The sequence below is a fragment of the Sinocyclocheilus anshuiensis genome, unplaced genomic scaffold (assembly GCF_001515605.1).
Source record: "Sinocyclocheilus anshuiensis isolate Anshui unplaced genomic scaffold, SAMN03320099.WGS_v1.1 scaffold1647, whole genome shotgun sequence".
Taxonomy (NCBI): domain Eukaryota; kingdom Metazoa; phylum Chordata; class Actinopteri; order Cypriniformes; family Cyprinidae; genus Sinocyclocheilus; species Sinocyclocheilus anshuiensis.
The window spans coordinates 191,172-209,594 of NW_015549848.1; the positions used below are offsets into that span (position 1 = coordinate 191,172).

At 38.8% G+C, this 18,423-nt stretch overlaps 2 protein-coding genes and 1 pseudogene across 2 annotated transcripts in view; all 3 read right to left on the minus strand.

Annotated features, from left to right (window-relative positions):
• The window catches only part of LOC107660910 (protocadherin gamma-A3-like), a 6,559-nt gene extending 6,157 nt beyond the window's left edge, over positions 1-402 (minus strand). Inside the window, exon 1 of the mRNA XM_016450349.1 lies at positions 3-402. Coding sequence (XP_016305835.1) covers positions 3-266 — 264 coding nt within the window. The 5' untranslated portion in view covers positions 267-402. The remainder of the gene's footprint in view (positions 1-2) is intronic.
• Positions 403-2,268: 1,866 nt separating this feature from the next.
• The window catches only part of LOC107660911 (protocadherin beta-16-like), a 40,102-nt gene continuing 23,947 nt past the window's right edge, over positions 2,269-18,423 (minus strand). The window contains exon 3 of the mRNA XM_016450350.1: positions 2,269-2,345. Coding sequence (XP_016305836.1) covers positions 2,310-2,345 — 36 coding nt within the window. The 3' untranslated portion in view covers positions 2,269-2,309. The remainder of the gene's footprint in view (positions 2,346-18,423) is intronic.
• On the minus strand, positions 4,784-7,323 carry LOC107660893 (protocadherin gamma-A4-like; annotated as a pseudogene).

The following is an 18,423-nucleotide window of genomic DNA, read 5'->3' on the forward strand; positions in this document are numbered from 1 at the left end:
TATTGTCTACTATCATCAATAACGAGACGCGCACGGCCAGAAACCAACCTTTTTACATCCAAACCGAGATCCTTCGCCACATCTCCGACAAACAATCCTGGTCTCATTTCCTCTGGAATCGAATAACGAATCTGCCCGGTCACGGTGTTCAGCACGAATAAAAGGAAAATGGAGAATCCTGCTTGCCATTTTACACACCGCCTCAACTGGAGTCCTTTGTTATCCTGCATCCTGCAAATGTAGTAATCCAAGCAAAATTCAGTCATACACGTCCAGTTTTCAAATATTCGAGCATTTAAAAAACTCTCTTCAGTATTGTTAAGAAGATTCCAAACCGAGCCCTTCTAATTTACAAACAACAGCTCGACGTCTTTTCTCTATGCTGTTTGACGCAATGCCTTCTATACGCAGTTGTTTTGCTTTGCTCACTGTCGTCTCCCTGGGCAACAGCACCTCTCACAGTCAATGAGCAGCACAACAGCAGAGCTGGACTGTCCAGCATAAAAGAAGAAAAAAAGTGAGCTACACTCTCTGAAATAAAGGTACAAAGATGCCCCTGGGGTGGTGCCTTATCAAAAAGTACACATTTGTACATAAATGGTTGATAATACCTGACGCCCCAGTGACAGCTTTTGTACCTTTATTTCTGGTTCTGTTGGTTGTCATTGCTGATCAGAAACTCAATAGCGAGTAGTTGGTGCATCAAAAAATCTTTTTTAATTGTGATTATCTCAGTGCAGGAATGGAGACATGAAATCAAATTACAATGCAGAATTACAGAAAGTGAATCCAACCAGAGTTTACCAATTACAGAATAACCACCAACCAATAACACCATTTACTCTATACTATAGCGTTTAACAAGATTTTAGGTGCATCGTGCATCTAGCCCTGTACATTACACTAAAACCTCTTATTTAATCAAAATAATGGAATGTGTAAGATCAAGCCAGTCAGATGTGATTCTAGTGTCTAAGCTAGCAGATGGCCTACATTTGAAAGGATAAAAATAAGTGGAGTGTGATCTCCAAAACAGACCCAGACACAACATTGTGAAGACAGATCTGATTGTCAAAGCCTTGTAGCAATCAAAAATAAATAAATAAATAAATTCATTAACACTATACAATAAGGTTGACTCTGTCAACATTAGTTCATATACTGTATACATACAGTGGTGGCCAAAATTGTTAGAACACTTGGCATATTTAAGAGGTTTCAGTTGTTTTTGTTGAATTGGCCATTACAATACCCATAAAACGAACTACCTGTGACAGAAGGAATCTGCTGGAACATTGAAAATGATGGACTGGCCCCCCTTCAAAGTCCGGACCTCAACCCCATCGAGCAAAATTGGGGTGAGTTGGAAAATAAAGAGGACAGATCTATTCTACAGGAAAAAGCCTTTGGCTTGAGTTGCAGAAGGCATGGGATAACATTAGTGTTTAAGTTCTCAGGAAATACAGTATATTGACACTATATCAGAGAAATGTGCTGCTGTAATTGCTGCAAGTGGTGGACATACCAAACATTAAAGTTAAAAGTGGATAAATATTTGGAGGCAAAAAAATATTTTCAATATTTTCAGATCTGTCGGGTGTTCTCACAATTTTGGCAATCAATATATATATTTATTTGTGTGTGTGTCTGTGTATCTGTCTATCTATCTATCTATCTATATACAGTATCTATATATCTACATAGATAGATAGATCTAAAAAATGCTGTAAAAACTGTCTTTTATTGTTAGTTCATTGTATCCAATGCATTAACGAACTTAGCCTTACTAAAGTGTTACCAGAAACGAGATGTGTGTTATTGTGCCGGTATGTGGTTTTGGACATTACAGTTGATTTGAACACTTCAGCTGTGTAGATGCATAAAACATGAGCAGCACTACAGCTGCCACATAGTCATACATACTCAGTGTGATGGGATTGCATTATTCAGACTCTGTGTCCCATGATGCATTTTAATGCTGTAAAAGTGGGCCAGAGCCCAGCCTTAAAGCATAGTGACACACTGCTGCAGCAGGAGAGGAGAGCCAGAGACCTATATAGGGCACCCCCGCACCACGCCACCCCACACACTCACTCATGCAGTAAGATGATGCAGTGTCTCTGACACAGTTTTAGTGAACCACCACAAGATGGAGCACAGCACATACTGTATGATTACATTCAGTTACTGAACTGAACATAACTAAACAGTTCATAAGAACAATGAAAATTTAAATGACAAAGAAAGAGAAAGAAAAAGACAGTGTGCAAGAAAGTAAAAAGAGCTTTCTGTGAATTGCCAACTGTATTTTATTTAACAATAGCAGTAAATAAAATGTTTCTTACCTAAATGGAGATTGATTCGTTTCCATTCATTAGGATGGACAGCAGGTCGTGGAGGGAAGAAAAGAGAAGAGAAAATAATAAAAAAACGAAATTTACATTTCCTGAAGAAAATGTGTTTTGTTCGAAGCACTTACACTGTACGCAATAGTCATACTGATGCTTTCTTTGGCAAACACCATTAATTGAAAATAAATAAACATAATAAATATAACAGATAAATGAGAGACAAAAAAAAAAAAAATCACACACCAAAGTGCACATAAAACAGGTATAAAATACATCTTAAACCAGAACTCTGACAACTGTGACATACCAACTGTAAGAATGGTGTCATCATGATCTCTATTTTGATCAAAACAGTGTGCACTGAGCAACACAGGAGTATGTGGGGCAGGTGAGGAGACACACATTTCTGCCTCTGTCCTTAAATCCCTTCAATAGCTTTTCATGAAGTCTCTGCCTTGTGTGCAAATCTACTAGCGTGACAATCAAATTGGATTTCAAAGCAAAACTGGATTTTACTATGGTCTGTGTATGTTTTAATATTTTGCAGTCCATTTTCTCTCACCCTCATACACAGAGGGCCCTTCTCACATGTGCAGCAGTGTACAGCAGAAGTAGGCCTGCCTAAAGCAACAATTGAACCACACATGGGTGAACATTAAATAGCACACAGTGGCTGGCTGGGAAATGTACAGCATTCTGTGGATACAGATCTGCAATACAGACTCATATACATAGCATTTAACTACATGCATATATTCCATATAATTTGCTTTTCAGGGTTGTTCATTCATAACTGGCACTTATAACAACTACTGATAGGCCAAAATCCACATTAAATTAATAAAACACCTTTGCTGGGGATTTTAAGCAGTATATTAACCATCACCAGATCTGATGCTAATTGAATCCATGCTAATGTCACCTGAAAATCCCTAAATGAAGCTCAGAATGACACTCGGGTGAAATAATTTTGAAATTCTTCACAGTCTCTCTTTTGCCTTATAATGGTTTAATGTATGCTTATGTGTCGTTTATGGTCCAGTTAAATGCATGACGTGTTACACATTGCAGATGAGCTCAGTGCACAAATGCACAAACATCTGGCTGTTTAGAGAAAACATTACTATCCATTTGGACTGTAGACATGCAGACCCGGCAAAAAACCAATATACAGTTTACACGTGACAAGACTAAATCATCCTTTATCCTATATAAGAAGCTTAAATCATGAGCCTGGAGTCGCAAAGTTATGGTTAGATATTTGAGAATGATTCAAATAGCAATAAACTTCTCATTTTTATATAATAATGACTATTTTATGGCAAATTATCTTAGTGCCAAATGTAATTTAAACAATGAAATGAAATGTTTTTTTTTTTTCCTGCATTAGACTTTTCACACTATGCTTAACTCTAACCTAGACAATTTTTACTCTTGGGTTTTGCATGATTTCACACTAGTAATTTTTAAACTTTGCAACAAGAATCCCTGCTTTAGAGCGAAACTGATGCTAACACCAATGTATTACTAACTGAAGGCAGGTATGACGAGTGTAACTCTAGACTAGACTTTAAAGTAATCATTCAAATTTGAACGACTTGAAGGAAAAATGCCATATTACAATCTTATGCTACCTGGACTGAAAGATAAGCATATGCATAAACACATCCTGACATTGCACTGCTTATTTAAAGAGATAACATATCTGAGCCAAGACAAAAGAAAAATCTTTTATACTGGAACACTGGGAAGAATGTTGAATGTTGCATGTAGTACTTCCTTATTTCCCATTTAAAGAAGGCACTCAGAGTGTGCCCCTTTTGATAAACTAATTTTATAACATAACTCCTTTTCTAGAACTGAAAGTCACATTATAAAGCACATACTGCACATAAACATCACTATTCAGAGTAAATGTTAAAATAAATAGTAAAAATTGATCTCTGTAGAAATAAGTACATGCATGGTTCATGTTATACTATGGTTCAAAGGATATATTTATTATTTGAAATTTAAGTTTAAAGTCACCAGTAACAAACTGCATACAAGACGGAATTGTACAATAACAGATAAGAAAGGAGACAGCATGATACAACAGCTTATCCATAAACCCCCAAAAAAGATCTAGAGTACAGAAAGAGAATTGAAGATGAAATCATGATACATGTGATTAAAAGAGATAAAAGAGTGCTCATGTGAAAGAACGTAAAGTAAACATCCAAACAAATTGAAATACTATTGATTTCTAAATAAAGTGACTAAATCTCCTTGCAAACTGTAGACACACACACACACTTAGAGCAGATCAACATAAAATAAAAAGATATTTTTAGAGTTTGTTTACAAGTTGTGTAAAAAATCGTCACATGCAAAATTAAAGCAGAAAAGAACATACAACATTAAAGTGAGGGACTCACTGAAGACGTGCATTATAATAACGAACATTTGTCATTTGTTTGATTAAAGGATTTTCAGTCCAATTTGTTGATAAGGACTTTCTGTATGATTGTCAGGGTCAAACCATCTGGGTTAGAGTTTATGTGGCACTAATAGCTTTGCACGTGTGGCGCTGTGGCCACCCACATGCAACGACATCCCTCTCTTATTCAGCATGTCCAAATCAACAAAGTCAGAGCCAAATCTGAAGTCCCCTTTCCATGAGCCTGTGGTTAAGAATGAATTATATCGATCATCTTTCTGCAGAGTATTGAAGCGGCTCACGTCAGAGTAGCCAGGTGGTCCGTAGGTAGGAGGAAAAACGGGTAAGTTTGCAGTTGAACGGTACATGTATCGGTATCTACATAATCTCATATAGACCACAGCAGTGATGAGCACAAGGAAAAGACTGGACATGCCTGCCAGAGCCATTATTAAATATAAAGTAAGGTCACTGGGTCCATGTGATTTATCCGTGCCACGTGCAACCAGTTCATCGATGATAGGCAAGCCGTCTTCTATCATAATATTGACAGTTGCAGTTGCAGACAAAGATTCAAGCCCATTATCAATCACAGAGACTAACAAGGTTTGCTTGATTTCATCATCTTCTGCAAACGGCCTTAGTGTCCTAATTTCTCCACAGTGCAGTCCAATGGAGAACAAATTAGGCTGTGTGGCTTTTACAATTCGATAGGACAGCCATGCATTGTGCCCTGCGTCTGCATCAATCGCAACCACTTTGGTGACCAGATAATCTGCAGGAGCAGCTCGGGGCACAATATCATGTGCAAGGTACCCCATCCAACCGAACTGGGTAAAGAACAACTGGAGCATTGTCGTTCTGATCTGCAATAAAAATCTGGACAGTGCATGTGCTAGTGAACGATGGCCTGCCTTTATCACGTGCCATAACTTGAACATGAAAGTGAGTGGATGATTCGTAATCAAAGGGGCACAGAGTAAATATATCACCAGTTTCTGCATTGATGGAAAGATGAGAGGCTGCATCTTCTGAAAGACAATACAGAATTCTTGCGTTCTGGCCTTCATCTGCATCATCAGCTCTGACCTTAATAACCAGGGTTCCCTGAGGCTGATTCTCTACAAATTTGATGCTGTAGTCACTGTGTCTAAAAATAGGAGGATTATCATTAACGTCTGTGACTGTTATGGCTACAGTTTTACTGCTGAATAAAGGGAGTGTGCCAGTATCCACAGCAGTCACAGTTATGTTATAGTGAGGACACTTTTCCCGGTCTAAAACTCCATCAATCACAAGCATGAAGTAATTCTTTACCTCTGACACAAGTTTAAATGGCACGTCATCAGATATCTTACATGTGACCTGTCCACTGGTGCCAGTATCAAGGTCATAAACGTGCAGTAAAGCCACCATGGTTCCAGGTGAAGCATCTTCTGGCACAGTAGAAGTAGTTGATTTAACAGCAATAACAGGTGAATTGTCATTCACATCTATCACATCTATTATGAGTTTACAGTGAGATGACTGGCCGCCCCAATCTTTGGCTTGCACATCCAGCTCATGAGAACTGGCCTCCTCATAATCCAGTGCAACCATGACCTTTACCTCACCCGTCACATGGTCGACCTCCACAACCCCCCTCGTCTTATCAGGCACGTGACTGAAAGAGTAACTAATTTCCCCATAAATCCCATTGTCTAAATCTGTTGCATTTAATTTAACCAACACAGTGCCTCGAGGTTAATTTTCCTGCGCACTGACTTTGTACACACTTTGACCAAACACAGGAACATTATCATTGGCATCCAACACGTGAATGTGAATTGATGTTGTTCCAGAACGAAAAGGTCGGCCACCATCCACTCCACTTAAGAGTCAGAAAATGATCAGCTTGGTTTTCTCGATCCAAAGGCTTTTTAAGAACCAATTCAGGATATGCATTTCTGTCCACCTGGGTATTCATTTCCAAAGCAAAATATTCATTCTCACTGAGTTGATAATGCTGAACTGAATTAGCTTTCAAGTGGAAAACGCCTCCCCAAGACCGTTGACTCCAGTAGCTCCAGCTCAATCTGACCATTTTCAAACGTCGGACTGTTATCGTTGATGTCCTGGATGTCTAAGAGGAGACTGTAAACTTTGAGCGGATTTTCCAGGAGCAGCTGGAATTGCAGGATGCACGGCGCAGACTGCACACAAAGCTCCTCACGATCCATTCTCTCACTCACCAACAGAGAGCCTGTTTCTGAGCTCAGCTCGCAAAACTGTCGGCTCCCCTCAGCAACAACTCGAGCGTTCCGTCTCACAAGCTCAGTCACATATATCCCCAAATCTCTCGCCACATTGCCAATGACAGAGCCTCGCTGCATCTCCTCTGGAGCTGAATAACACACTTCACCGAGAGAGCCCCACATGCAAATGAAGCAGAAACAAAGCTGAAGCCAGAAATTGGCCCAAACGCATCTTCTCAAACAAATCATGTTGTGAAATATTAATGGCTATATTTAAATGAAAAAGAAAAATAATGACGATCAAAGCACATTCTGAACAGATCCTCAAATAGCTGGGGCAGACACTGCACTCTGATGACTGCTCCTGTTGGCTTAGATTTGTATTTTCATCTCTCCCTTCCTCTGCATGCCTACAGCATCGCCCTCCCCATCTATCCCTTATTCCTCCCCTCCTCTGCTCACTGTGTAACACTTGACTATACTGAATCAGGGCACACGGCACAGATGAGATCACTTGCTAAGCTGTGTGTAACATAAGAGCGTCACCCAGAGACCAAAAGAAAGAGTTACAGACACACCATCCACAAACTTGTGTTACCATGTACAAACAAAACACCACTGGATGTATTTTTTTTTTTTTAATTTTTTTTTTATAAAGAACATAGGAGTATAACTAGTACTGGGAAACTAATATCAATTAAAATAGATCTCAATTTTGATATGCTATGGTTTATTTCAGGGGCCTGAGGAGTACTGAATATCAAGAACAAAACTTTTTTGGGGGGCTAAATCCCTTCTGAAAATGTATGTAAACTTCTAGGTCAAATGGATAGCTCAGTACATTACCTCACAACTATGTCGGATGAACAGATATAAGCCAGTTTGTAACCTTAACACATGATGCTGATAATAATAATAATAATAATAATCTATATAAATGGTTATGATGAGTTGTAATTAAAAAAAATTAGATGAGACTGCTTTTCTAAAATGTACAATGCCATTAAACAAATATTTAACATAGTCTAAATCAGATTCTATGGTGATGATAGCACTCATAAAAAACGCGGAACTAATTTCATACCTTATTTTCAGAGGTATTGTCCCGCATAGTCTCTGCATCAAGCCCTTCAAGCTCATCCACAGCAGACTTTTTCAGAGTCAGGTCAGCAGTCAGTGTGCCCTCATTATAAGATCTGACGAACTTGAAGTCACTAGTGCGCGAGCCCGTGGTCAGGTATGCGTCATAATTGTAAGTGCTGCGGAGAGTTCCCGCGCCCTCCACCTCTGCGTAATTTGGAGGAAGATACGCGCTGGGAATGGCTACAGCTCCATCAAACAACAGTCTGGGCTTTCTCCTGCGACAAAACCTCACGGCCAGGATGATGATGATGAAGGTCAGGAGCACATTAATGATGCCAACCTCTGTACCGGGTAACGCATTCTCAGGTATCGGGCTATTCAAAGATTTTACTATTATTATAGGGGCGTTATCATTAATGTCACTTACACTGATTATAACATTCGAGTAAGATGTTAGACCTGAACCATCTTTAGCTATTATTCGCAGACTAAACGTGGCTTCTTCCTCAAAATCTATTGGGCCTTTTATGCTGATGATACCTGTCTTTCGATCAAGGTAAAACAATTGTTTGTAGTTTTCCATAACATGGCTAAATTCATATGTCACTTCTCCATTTTGTCCCTCGTCAGCATCAGTAGCGCTCACTGTCACCACTACAGTATCTACAGGAGAATTTTCAGGCAGACTGACTTTATAGATATCCTGACTAAAGACTGGAGCATTATCATTAGCATCCAGCACAGTGATGTGTATGGCTACAGTACCTGATCTCGGTGGAGTCCCGCCGTCTACTGCAGTGAGAATTAATGTTACCTCCTGCTCGCGTTCGCGATCGAACTCTTTGCTTAAAATGAGTTCGGCGTATTTCTCTCCAAGAGAGTTACTTTGCACGGATAAAAGAAAATAACCATTACTTTGAATAGCATAGCTTTGTACAGAATTTTGCCCAATATCCGCATCAGTTGCTTCAAGTAAGAAGCGTTTGCCCTTATCGGCGGATTCTCTGATCTCCAAATTAATCTCATCTTTACCGAAATTAGGACTGTTGTCGTTAACATCTTGAACACGAAGACTGATACAATGTAATTCTAAAGGATTCTCCAGCACGAAATCTTGATTTAAAACACATGAAGCTCTCTTTCCGCAAAGTCCCTCTCTGTCGATTCTCTCCGCTACGGTCAGTTCTCCAGTATTCAGATTAATGTCACAATATCGTTTTCTGTTACCTTCAGCATCAACGCGAGCCTTACGAAATGACAGTCTGTTCACATCGAGCCCGAGATCCTTTGCTATATTTCCAATCACAGATCCGCGTTTCATCTCCTCTGGGAAAGAATAGCTCACGTCTCCATAAGCGATGTGCGCCGTCAGCACGAAGAACAAGAAGCCAAACATCTCACCAGCAATATAGAAGGTGTAGATATATTTGCGGAAATGAGTACAAATGTAACCACGTTATCCACATGTAAAAGAAAAAGCAAATGACTCAATATGGCAGATACACGAGGACAACAGATAATGCGCCTCTCATTGTTGGCGATTTTCTACAAGATGAGACGTCAGTCCTGAATGACATCATGAACAGGGTGGAGAGAAACAGCTATGTGAATGTCATCGGCTAAACTGGTAAACAGCGACACCAAGAGTTCAATTATGAAACTACAAGTACTCTTATAGCTCTGATATTAAATGGCGAAACTTGGATATAAGCACATTAAATGACTTCATAACATCAAGAGTTCTGCACGTTGAAATATTCTCGTTAGATGTGAACAGAGAATAAGCCTAATTTTCTAGAGCATCTATGCGTAAAATAAACACCCATGTATGTAGACCGACATACTAAAGCAAAACCTCAACAGCAACGGACACTGGCCCGTACAGCAGCGTGGAAAGCTTATAGAAATACACCGTCCCATTCTAAAACGTCTATTCAGTAAACTGAATTTTAAAAGAAATTATTTAATAAGAATTTAAAGGACTTCATGAACTTAGTTCAGACAACATGGTTAAAAATGTGCACGACTAATGTTTAAGAACCGGTTCTCATCGCATTTTCTTGCATAATTCCAGCACTATGTAAAACTTTAGTAAATTACTGAGAACCTCGGACGACTCGTAATACACGTGCAGTGCATTTATTTATTTTTTTTTACATTTTTGTTATCTCTCATTTACCAAAATGATTTGAAATAAACTGTCAAAACGTTCAAATGGATCATTGTCTTTAAGTTTGCTATAAAGTATTGCCAAAAAAAAACTTCACATTTACAATGATACCAAATAGTCTGTTCGTGGCTTTTTCAATCAAGGCCTGCCTTCGTGAGTACAACCAACAGCAGTCGAGATATGACGTTTTAAATTCTAAATCATGAAATCCAATTGACAAAAAAGAAAAAAAGACCGTGATTATGCGATAATTATCACTAATACTTATATACATTTTAATGATCAAGTAAGGTATTTCAGCGTGTGCTGCATGAGCACCATCTCTGTCTCTCTCCTCCATATATTTCTCCAAATATACGCAACAACCTAAACAACGTAAAAGCTGATGCAGCACCATGGACAGCAACAGTACAAAGTTACCCTGTGTAATTTTCCATACAACTAAAAGTATATTGGCCTATTACTAAACAGAATGTTATTGGCTTCGGAATTGAATCCTCTTTATATGCTAAATTCATAAAAGCGAGACATTAACGAAAGAAACGCTAAAACAATAAAAGAAATAAATAGATTCGTAAAAAAGGGCGATTTGTGAATATATGACTATGTATAAAACACTTTATATGTGACTACATTTCAGACCTTAATTGTAGACTCGTGAATGTTTGAATGTGAATAGGTCACGTGATCTTTTTCTAGAACAGAGCCTGTCAATACGATCAAATGAGAATACAAATTCACATTTAATTTCTAATCCCAGACCATTAACTATCTGTGAAAAACAGAGTTATTTAGTCCTACCTGAAACGAATCGCTCATTTCCGCATCGAGTCCTTCAAGATCATCCACAGAGGACTGAGTCTTGTTCAGAGTCAGGTCAGCAGTCAGAGTGTGATACTGAACAAATAGAGGAGCCCGGTTTGTTATTTTCTTGCACATGAGCTCTGTAACTCTGCTCCTGAAATACAGGTGGATTATCATTCACGTCAGCTACAGTCAGGTGAATATTCTTAGTGGAAGATAAAGGCGGAGAGCCCTCATCAGTAGCAGTAATTGTAATATTATAATCAGAGAGCAGCTCGCGGTCTAATTCACCTGTGGTCACCAGAGAATAGTAATTTTTGATTGAAGGTACGAGTTTAAATGGGACGTTTTGCTGAATAGAGCAGCGCACCTGTCCGTTATTATCAGAGTCTCTGTCCTGCACATTAATGATGCCAACCTCTGTACCGGGTAACGCATTCTCAGGAATCGGGCTATTCAAAGATTTTACTATTAGTATAGGAGCGTTATCATTAATGTCACTTATACTGATTATAACATTCGAGTAAGATGTTAGACCTGAACCATCTTTAGCTATTATTCGCAGATTAAATGTGGTTTCTTCCTCAAAATCTATTGGACCTTTTATGCTGATGACACCTGTCTTCCGATCAAGGTAAAACAATTGTTTGAAACCTTCCATAACATGGCTAAATTCATATGTCACGTCTCCATTTTGTCCCTCGTCAGCATCAGTAGCGCTCACTGTCACCACTACAGTATCTAGAGGAGAATTTTCAGGCAGACTGACTTTATAGACGGCCTGACTAAAGACTGGAGCATTATCATTAGCATCCAGCACAGTGACGTGTATGGCTACAGTACCTGATCTCGGTGGAGTCCCGCCGTCTACCGCAGTGAGAATTAATGTCAGATCTTTTTGTTGCTCACGATCCAGCTCTTTATTTAAAATTATTTCGGCGTATTTCTCTCCAAGAGAGTTACTTTGCACTGATAACTCAAAATATTCATTATCTTGAATAGAATAGCTTTGTACAGAATTGTGCCCAATATCCGCATCATTTGCTTCTTCAAGTAAGAATCGTTTGCCCTTAACTGCGGATTCACTGATTTCCATATCAATTACACCTTTACCAAAAAAAGGATTGTTATCATTTATATCTTGAACAAGAAGACTGATACGACGTAATTCTAAAGGATTCTCCAGCACGAGTTCTTGATTTAAAACGCATGAAGCTTTCTTTCCACAAAGCCCCTCTCTGTCGATTCTCTCCGCTACGGTCAGTTCTCCAGTATTCAGATTAATGTCACAATATCGTTTTCTGTTACCTTCAGTATCAATGCGAGCCTTACGAGATGACAGTCTGTTCACATTGAGCCCGAGATCCTTTGCTATATTTCCAATCACAGACCCGCGTTTCATCTCTTCCGGAAAAGAATAGCTCACGTCTCCATAAGCGGTGTGCGCCACAAACAAGATGGAGAAGAAAAGAAAGAACCCTTCCTGCATCATTCTTCGTTGTGCACAAAAAATCGGCTACTCGATAAAAAAAAAGGCACGATAAGTAGATAAGAACGAATAAATATCAGTTTGAACAGAATTCCATATTCTGCTCTTTCAACAAAGACTAAAGACCATCTCTGTGCAGGCACTGGACGAGCATTCAGCAGATATCGCAAAATGGGTGGAGATAACAAAAAGAAATGGGAAGGAAAGGTCAACAGCGACACCATGAGGACTGAGTGAGATGTTAATTCATAGATTTATAAAACATATTACCATATTTCCTAAACACACCATAAAATCTAAATCGTTCCTTTAATGAAATGAAAATAATAACTTCAGGTGTTGTCCAAGTACACTTAATACACGATTTGTGAATTGTGATAAAGTGAGCGTTATAATGTTATACACTGAAACACAAGAACACATCCGATGAGCAACCCAAAGACAACCTTTCTTTCAAAACTGAACATGCTACAGTACAGTTCATACCCCAACACATCAGCACCACGGACAGCGCCACAGGAGGTCAATACGCCTTGTAATGATCAGAACATGGTGGTATGTTTGTAAAATTATAGCTTTGTTTTAATCTCATCATGAATTTGAAAATGACAAACATCAGCACATATATCCATGAAATAAATAAATAATAATAAAATAAAAATTTAAGCAAAATAAGCTGATTAGATTTGTTACTTCCTAATGACATTCGCAATCCAGGACACACATTCAAAAAAGCAAACGCAGAATGATAGCAAAATCATGACAACGAGTATTTATGACTTGGAGGATGCTATGGCTTCACATAAATCTCAACACCCAGTGAGAAAGGAGAACTATAAGAAGCAAGCAATATTGAAAACATTAATGAATCAGAGTATAACAAATTCCAGCCTTTCTAAATGTTACTAAATCCAACAAGTACATCACCAATAACTGTAAACAAAACCAGAAAAAACTAAACTAACTTCTACCATAGTAATGATTCATGCCCCAAGTCATACTGTGAACACCAACATCTAAAAGTACAATAAAAAAAAATCCATATGAAAAACCCCTTCATGTTAACACTTAAAATGTAGATACAAATAAAAATACCTAATGTAAGTATGTATATGTATATGTATGTGTGTGTGTGTGTATATATATATTTATTGAGTTGAGCCAGTTACGGTTTGTTTAAAATGAGCACATGACGGTAATGGGTCCAACTTAAATTTGTACGTAAATTTCAGGATGTGGTGCATCCTTTGGAATAATAACTTTGGATCTAAAATAAGCTGCTTTCAAAACATGGGTTTCCATAAATAAATAAATAAAAGTGGTCTCTTGGCTCAACTTGCCCCCAGTGAGGGGTAAATTGAGCCTAGGGAGAGGGTAAGTTGAGCCACATGGAGTTAAACTGTGCCACTGATTATGCAGAAGTAAAACTGAACATTTTCACCTCATGCTATATCAATAAACATGACTTCTTCAAATCTATGTGTGAGCCTTGTGATGGACTGACCATCCAAAGGTTTTATTTAAAGATATAGTTCACAACTCTGAAGGCATTTTTTAAATTATGTAAAAATTTCAGAACAAAAAGTTAAAATTGATAAATTAATAAATAAATAGACTGCAATTGACCTCAAATAACTGGGCTAACAGTACTCAACATCCCACTTTGAAATTTGGCAGGGATATACAATTTCATAAAAACTTTAATGGCCAATTTTCATAAACAAGGCCCATTTAAAATTCAGAACAAAATCAAGTTTAAAAACAAAGAACAAAATCAAAAATGTTTGGTGTAAATACGATAAAATAACACTTTATAATCATAAGAATGGGTGAGCCACTGGCTCAACTTACCACAGGACATTTGGCTCAAATTACCCCACACTCTACCATTTGAACAAACTTGTATTATCCAGCAGTTTAGAGATCATCATGCTCATAATATAACTTCCTAAAGCACAAAGACATGACATTTTTCAGATTTGTCTTTAATTGTTTAGACACAAGAAGCATGAGTCTTTGAATATAAAAAATCACTTTGAACAGCAAAAATGTATTTATAGAGAAAAATTATCCAGTGTTACATAACTGTGCCTTGCAAAAGTTTGTGAATCTCTAGGATACGTTGTTAATTTGAAGGTGAAATTAGAATCCATCTGTTAAGAGGTGTTTTCATTCAGTGGAATAATTATCAAGGTGTCAATGCTTTCCCTGCTTTAGAACAGGGATCTTTCAAAGTCTGATCATGTTTGTGTAAGTAAATCATGGCACAAACAAAGGAGATCTCCGTGGACCTCAGGCGCCCCTGCATGTAACAGTCCGCAAGGAACTCAGGGTAACCTCTAAGCAACTAAAGGCCTTTCTCACATTGGCTAATGTTAATGTTCATGAGTCCACCATCAGGAGAACACCGAACAACCATGGTGTGCATGGCAGATTTGTAAGGAGAAAGCCACAGCTCTCCAAAAAGAGCATTGCTGCAAGTCTGCAGCTTGCTAAAGATCATGTGGACAAGACAGAGAGCCATTGGAGAAAGGTTTAATGGATGGATGAGACCAAAATATAAATTTTGGGTTTAAATAAGAAATGTTTGGAGTAAAGAAAACACTGCATTCCAGCATAAGATCCTTATCCCATCTGTGAAGCATAGTGGTGGTAGTATCATGGTTTGGGCCTGTTTTGCTGCATCTGGTCCAGGATGGCTTGCCATCATTGATGGAACAATGAATTCTGAATTATACCAGCAAATTCTGAAGGAAAATGTCAGGACATCTCGGGTAACCCCACTGCTCAAAAAACCTACATTAAACACTTCACTTACAGATAGCTACAGACCTGTCTCTCCTTCCATTCATAGCGAAAACACTTGAATGAGTGGTTTTCAATCAGGTATCGTCATTTCTTTGACAGAATAGCCAACTGGACGCTAACCAATCAGGTTTCAGAAGAGGACATTCAACTGAGACTGCACTACTCTCAGTCACTGAAGCCTTGCGGATTGCAAAAGCTGATTCCAAATCATCAGTTCTCATTCTGCTGGATCTATCTGCCGCTTTTGAAACTGTGAATCCTCAAATCCTCCTGTCCACCCTCTCATCACTGGGCATCACAGGGATTCCACTTCGCTGGTTTGAATCCTATCTTACAGGTAGGTATTTCAAGGTGACCTGGGCAGGGGAGGTATCCAAAGCACATCAGCTGCTTACTGGAGTTCCTCAGGGATAAGTTCTTGGACCCCTCTTCTTCTCCATATACACAACATCACTGGGTCACATCATAGCTTTTGACACTGTGAATCATCAGATCCTCCTGTCCAACCTCGCATCACAGGGATTCCACTTCGCTAGTTCGCTGGTATCTCACTGGTAAGTCTTTCAAGGTAACCTGGGGAAGGGAGGTTTCCAAAGCACATCAACTGGTCACTGGAGTTCCTCAGGGATCAGTTCTTGGACCCCTCCTCTTCTCCATATACACTACAGGCCCTGATATACTTCAAACGAAATCAAAGAATGAACTGATGTGCATGATTTCACCATCCAGTTAGGTTCATCAACAATTAGCCCATCAAGTTTGGTCAAAAATCTTGGTGTAATCTTCGATGACCAGCTGACTTTCAAAGACCACATTGCAAAAACTGCTCGATCTTGCAGGTTTGCATTGCACAAAATCAGAAAGATCAGACCCTTCCTAACAGAGAATGCTGCAAAACTTATTGTCCAGGCCCTTGTCATTTCTAGACTGGACTACTGCAATGCTCTTCTGGCTGGACTTCCATCATGCACAGTCAAACCTTTACAAATGATTCAGAATGCAGCGGCACGCCTGGACTTCAACGAACCCAAAAGGGCCGACATCACGCCTCTGTTTATCTCCCTGCACTGGCTCCTGGTTGCAGCTCGCATCAAGTTCAAGACATTGATACTTGCATATAGAACTGCCACAGGCTCAGCAGCCTCCTACTTCCACTCACTTTTGAGGAACTACATCCCCTCCAGAAATCTGAGATCTACGAGTGAGCGATGCCTCGTGGTACCATCACAGAGAGGCACAAAATCACTTTCCAGAACTTTTTCGTTCATTGCTCCTGGCTGGTGGAACAAACTTCCCTCCCCTATCCAGAATGCTGAATCCCTGAAAATTTTCAAGCGACACCTGAAAACTCATCTCTTTTGTCACCATTTGACTTCAACTTAAAAAAAACAAAACTTTGCTTTCTCCTTAATCTCTCCCTGTCTAGCTTGTACTAATCTGATGCCTGAAAATTTGTATTACAAGCACTTCCTGAATTGATTTGCCTCTTAATGACGAATCGCTTATTGTATTCATCAATTGTAAGTCACTTTGGATAAAAGTGTCTACTAAATGAATAAATGTATATGTAATGTAATGTCTGCAGCTTGCTAAAGATCATGTGGACAAGCCAGAGGGCTACTGGAGAAATGGTTTGTGGACAGATGAGACCAAAATAGAACTTTTTGGTTTAGATGAGAAGTGTTATGTTTGGAGAAAGGAAACACTGCATTCCAGCATAAGAAACTCTGAAACATGGTGTTAGTATCATGGTTTGGCCTTGTTTTGCTGAATCTGGGCCAGGACGACTTGCCATCATTGATGGAACAATGAATTCTGAATGCAGCAAATTCTAAAGGAAAACATCAAGACATCTCTTCGAGAACTGAATCTCAAGAGAAAGCAGGTCATGGAGCAAGATAACGACCCCAAGCATACAAGTATTTTTTACCAAAGAATGGTTTAATAAGAACAAAGTTAATGTTTTTGAATGGCCAAGTCAAAGTCCAGACCTCAATCCAACTGAAATGTTGTGTAAGGACCTGAAACAAGCAGTTCATATGAGGAAACCCACCAACATCACAGAGTTGAAGTGGTTCTTTACTGAGGGGCTAAAACTCCTACAAGATGTTGTGCAGGGCTGCGTTTCTCAAATGCATCGTAAGACTAAGTAGATCGTAAAAACGATGGTATGACTGATCTTAGTATAACGGTCTGTTTCCCAAAAGCATCGTAACTTAAGTAGCACTTGAAAATCATCGCAGATCTACAAGTGCTCTGGAGTAATCTTAAAGCCCGAAGTGCATCATAAGAAGAGTTATGAGGTCACCTGCTTTAACTTTATTCAAGTGCATATAAGGTTTTGATTGTACTTCTCTTTATTACTCTTTTATTGTTTAAATGAATAAAAAAAATGAAATAATTAAAAAGAAAAGGAAATAAAATGAAAAAATACAAATATACATAAATATGTATACATAGAACAGTGCTGATAAAACATGTTTGCAATAAACTTTTTTGTCTGTACCTGTTTGTATTGGCTAGATCAAGTACAAATATTTGTGCTACTATCACCCTTAATATATACACTTTATATATTAATAATATCTAAACTTACAAGTTTATGTTTGAAAATAACCATCAACCATTAGTCATTCACTTCAGAAACACTTGGAAGAACTCATAAGAATTCTTATGATATTTCATAGGGTCTTAGGCCTTGGGTGGTTCAGCAAACACATGGCCATCAAAAACTTTGAATCAACATGTTTTTCTTGATTTCAGTCAATGAGCTGCTGTTGAAAATTGTTGTTCCTCTTACTGGCCTCTTTAAGACATTGTCTAATGTCTTTCAAGACATATCTCCAGCTGCACTGACTACAACCACAGACATTCTCAAACTGCTGAGGTGTTGTGGCTGCGGTCTGGACAACTGAAGATGGAGGCTGAGGCCTGAGAGGGTTGTTTGGAGTACTAGGAGATGGTTGGTGCTGGGAGATGGCAGGTGAAACTGATGCTGGTTGTCCTGCAGGTGACCTCATAACATTTGTCTTAAGATGCACTTCGGGCTTTACGATTACTCCAGA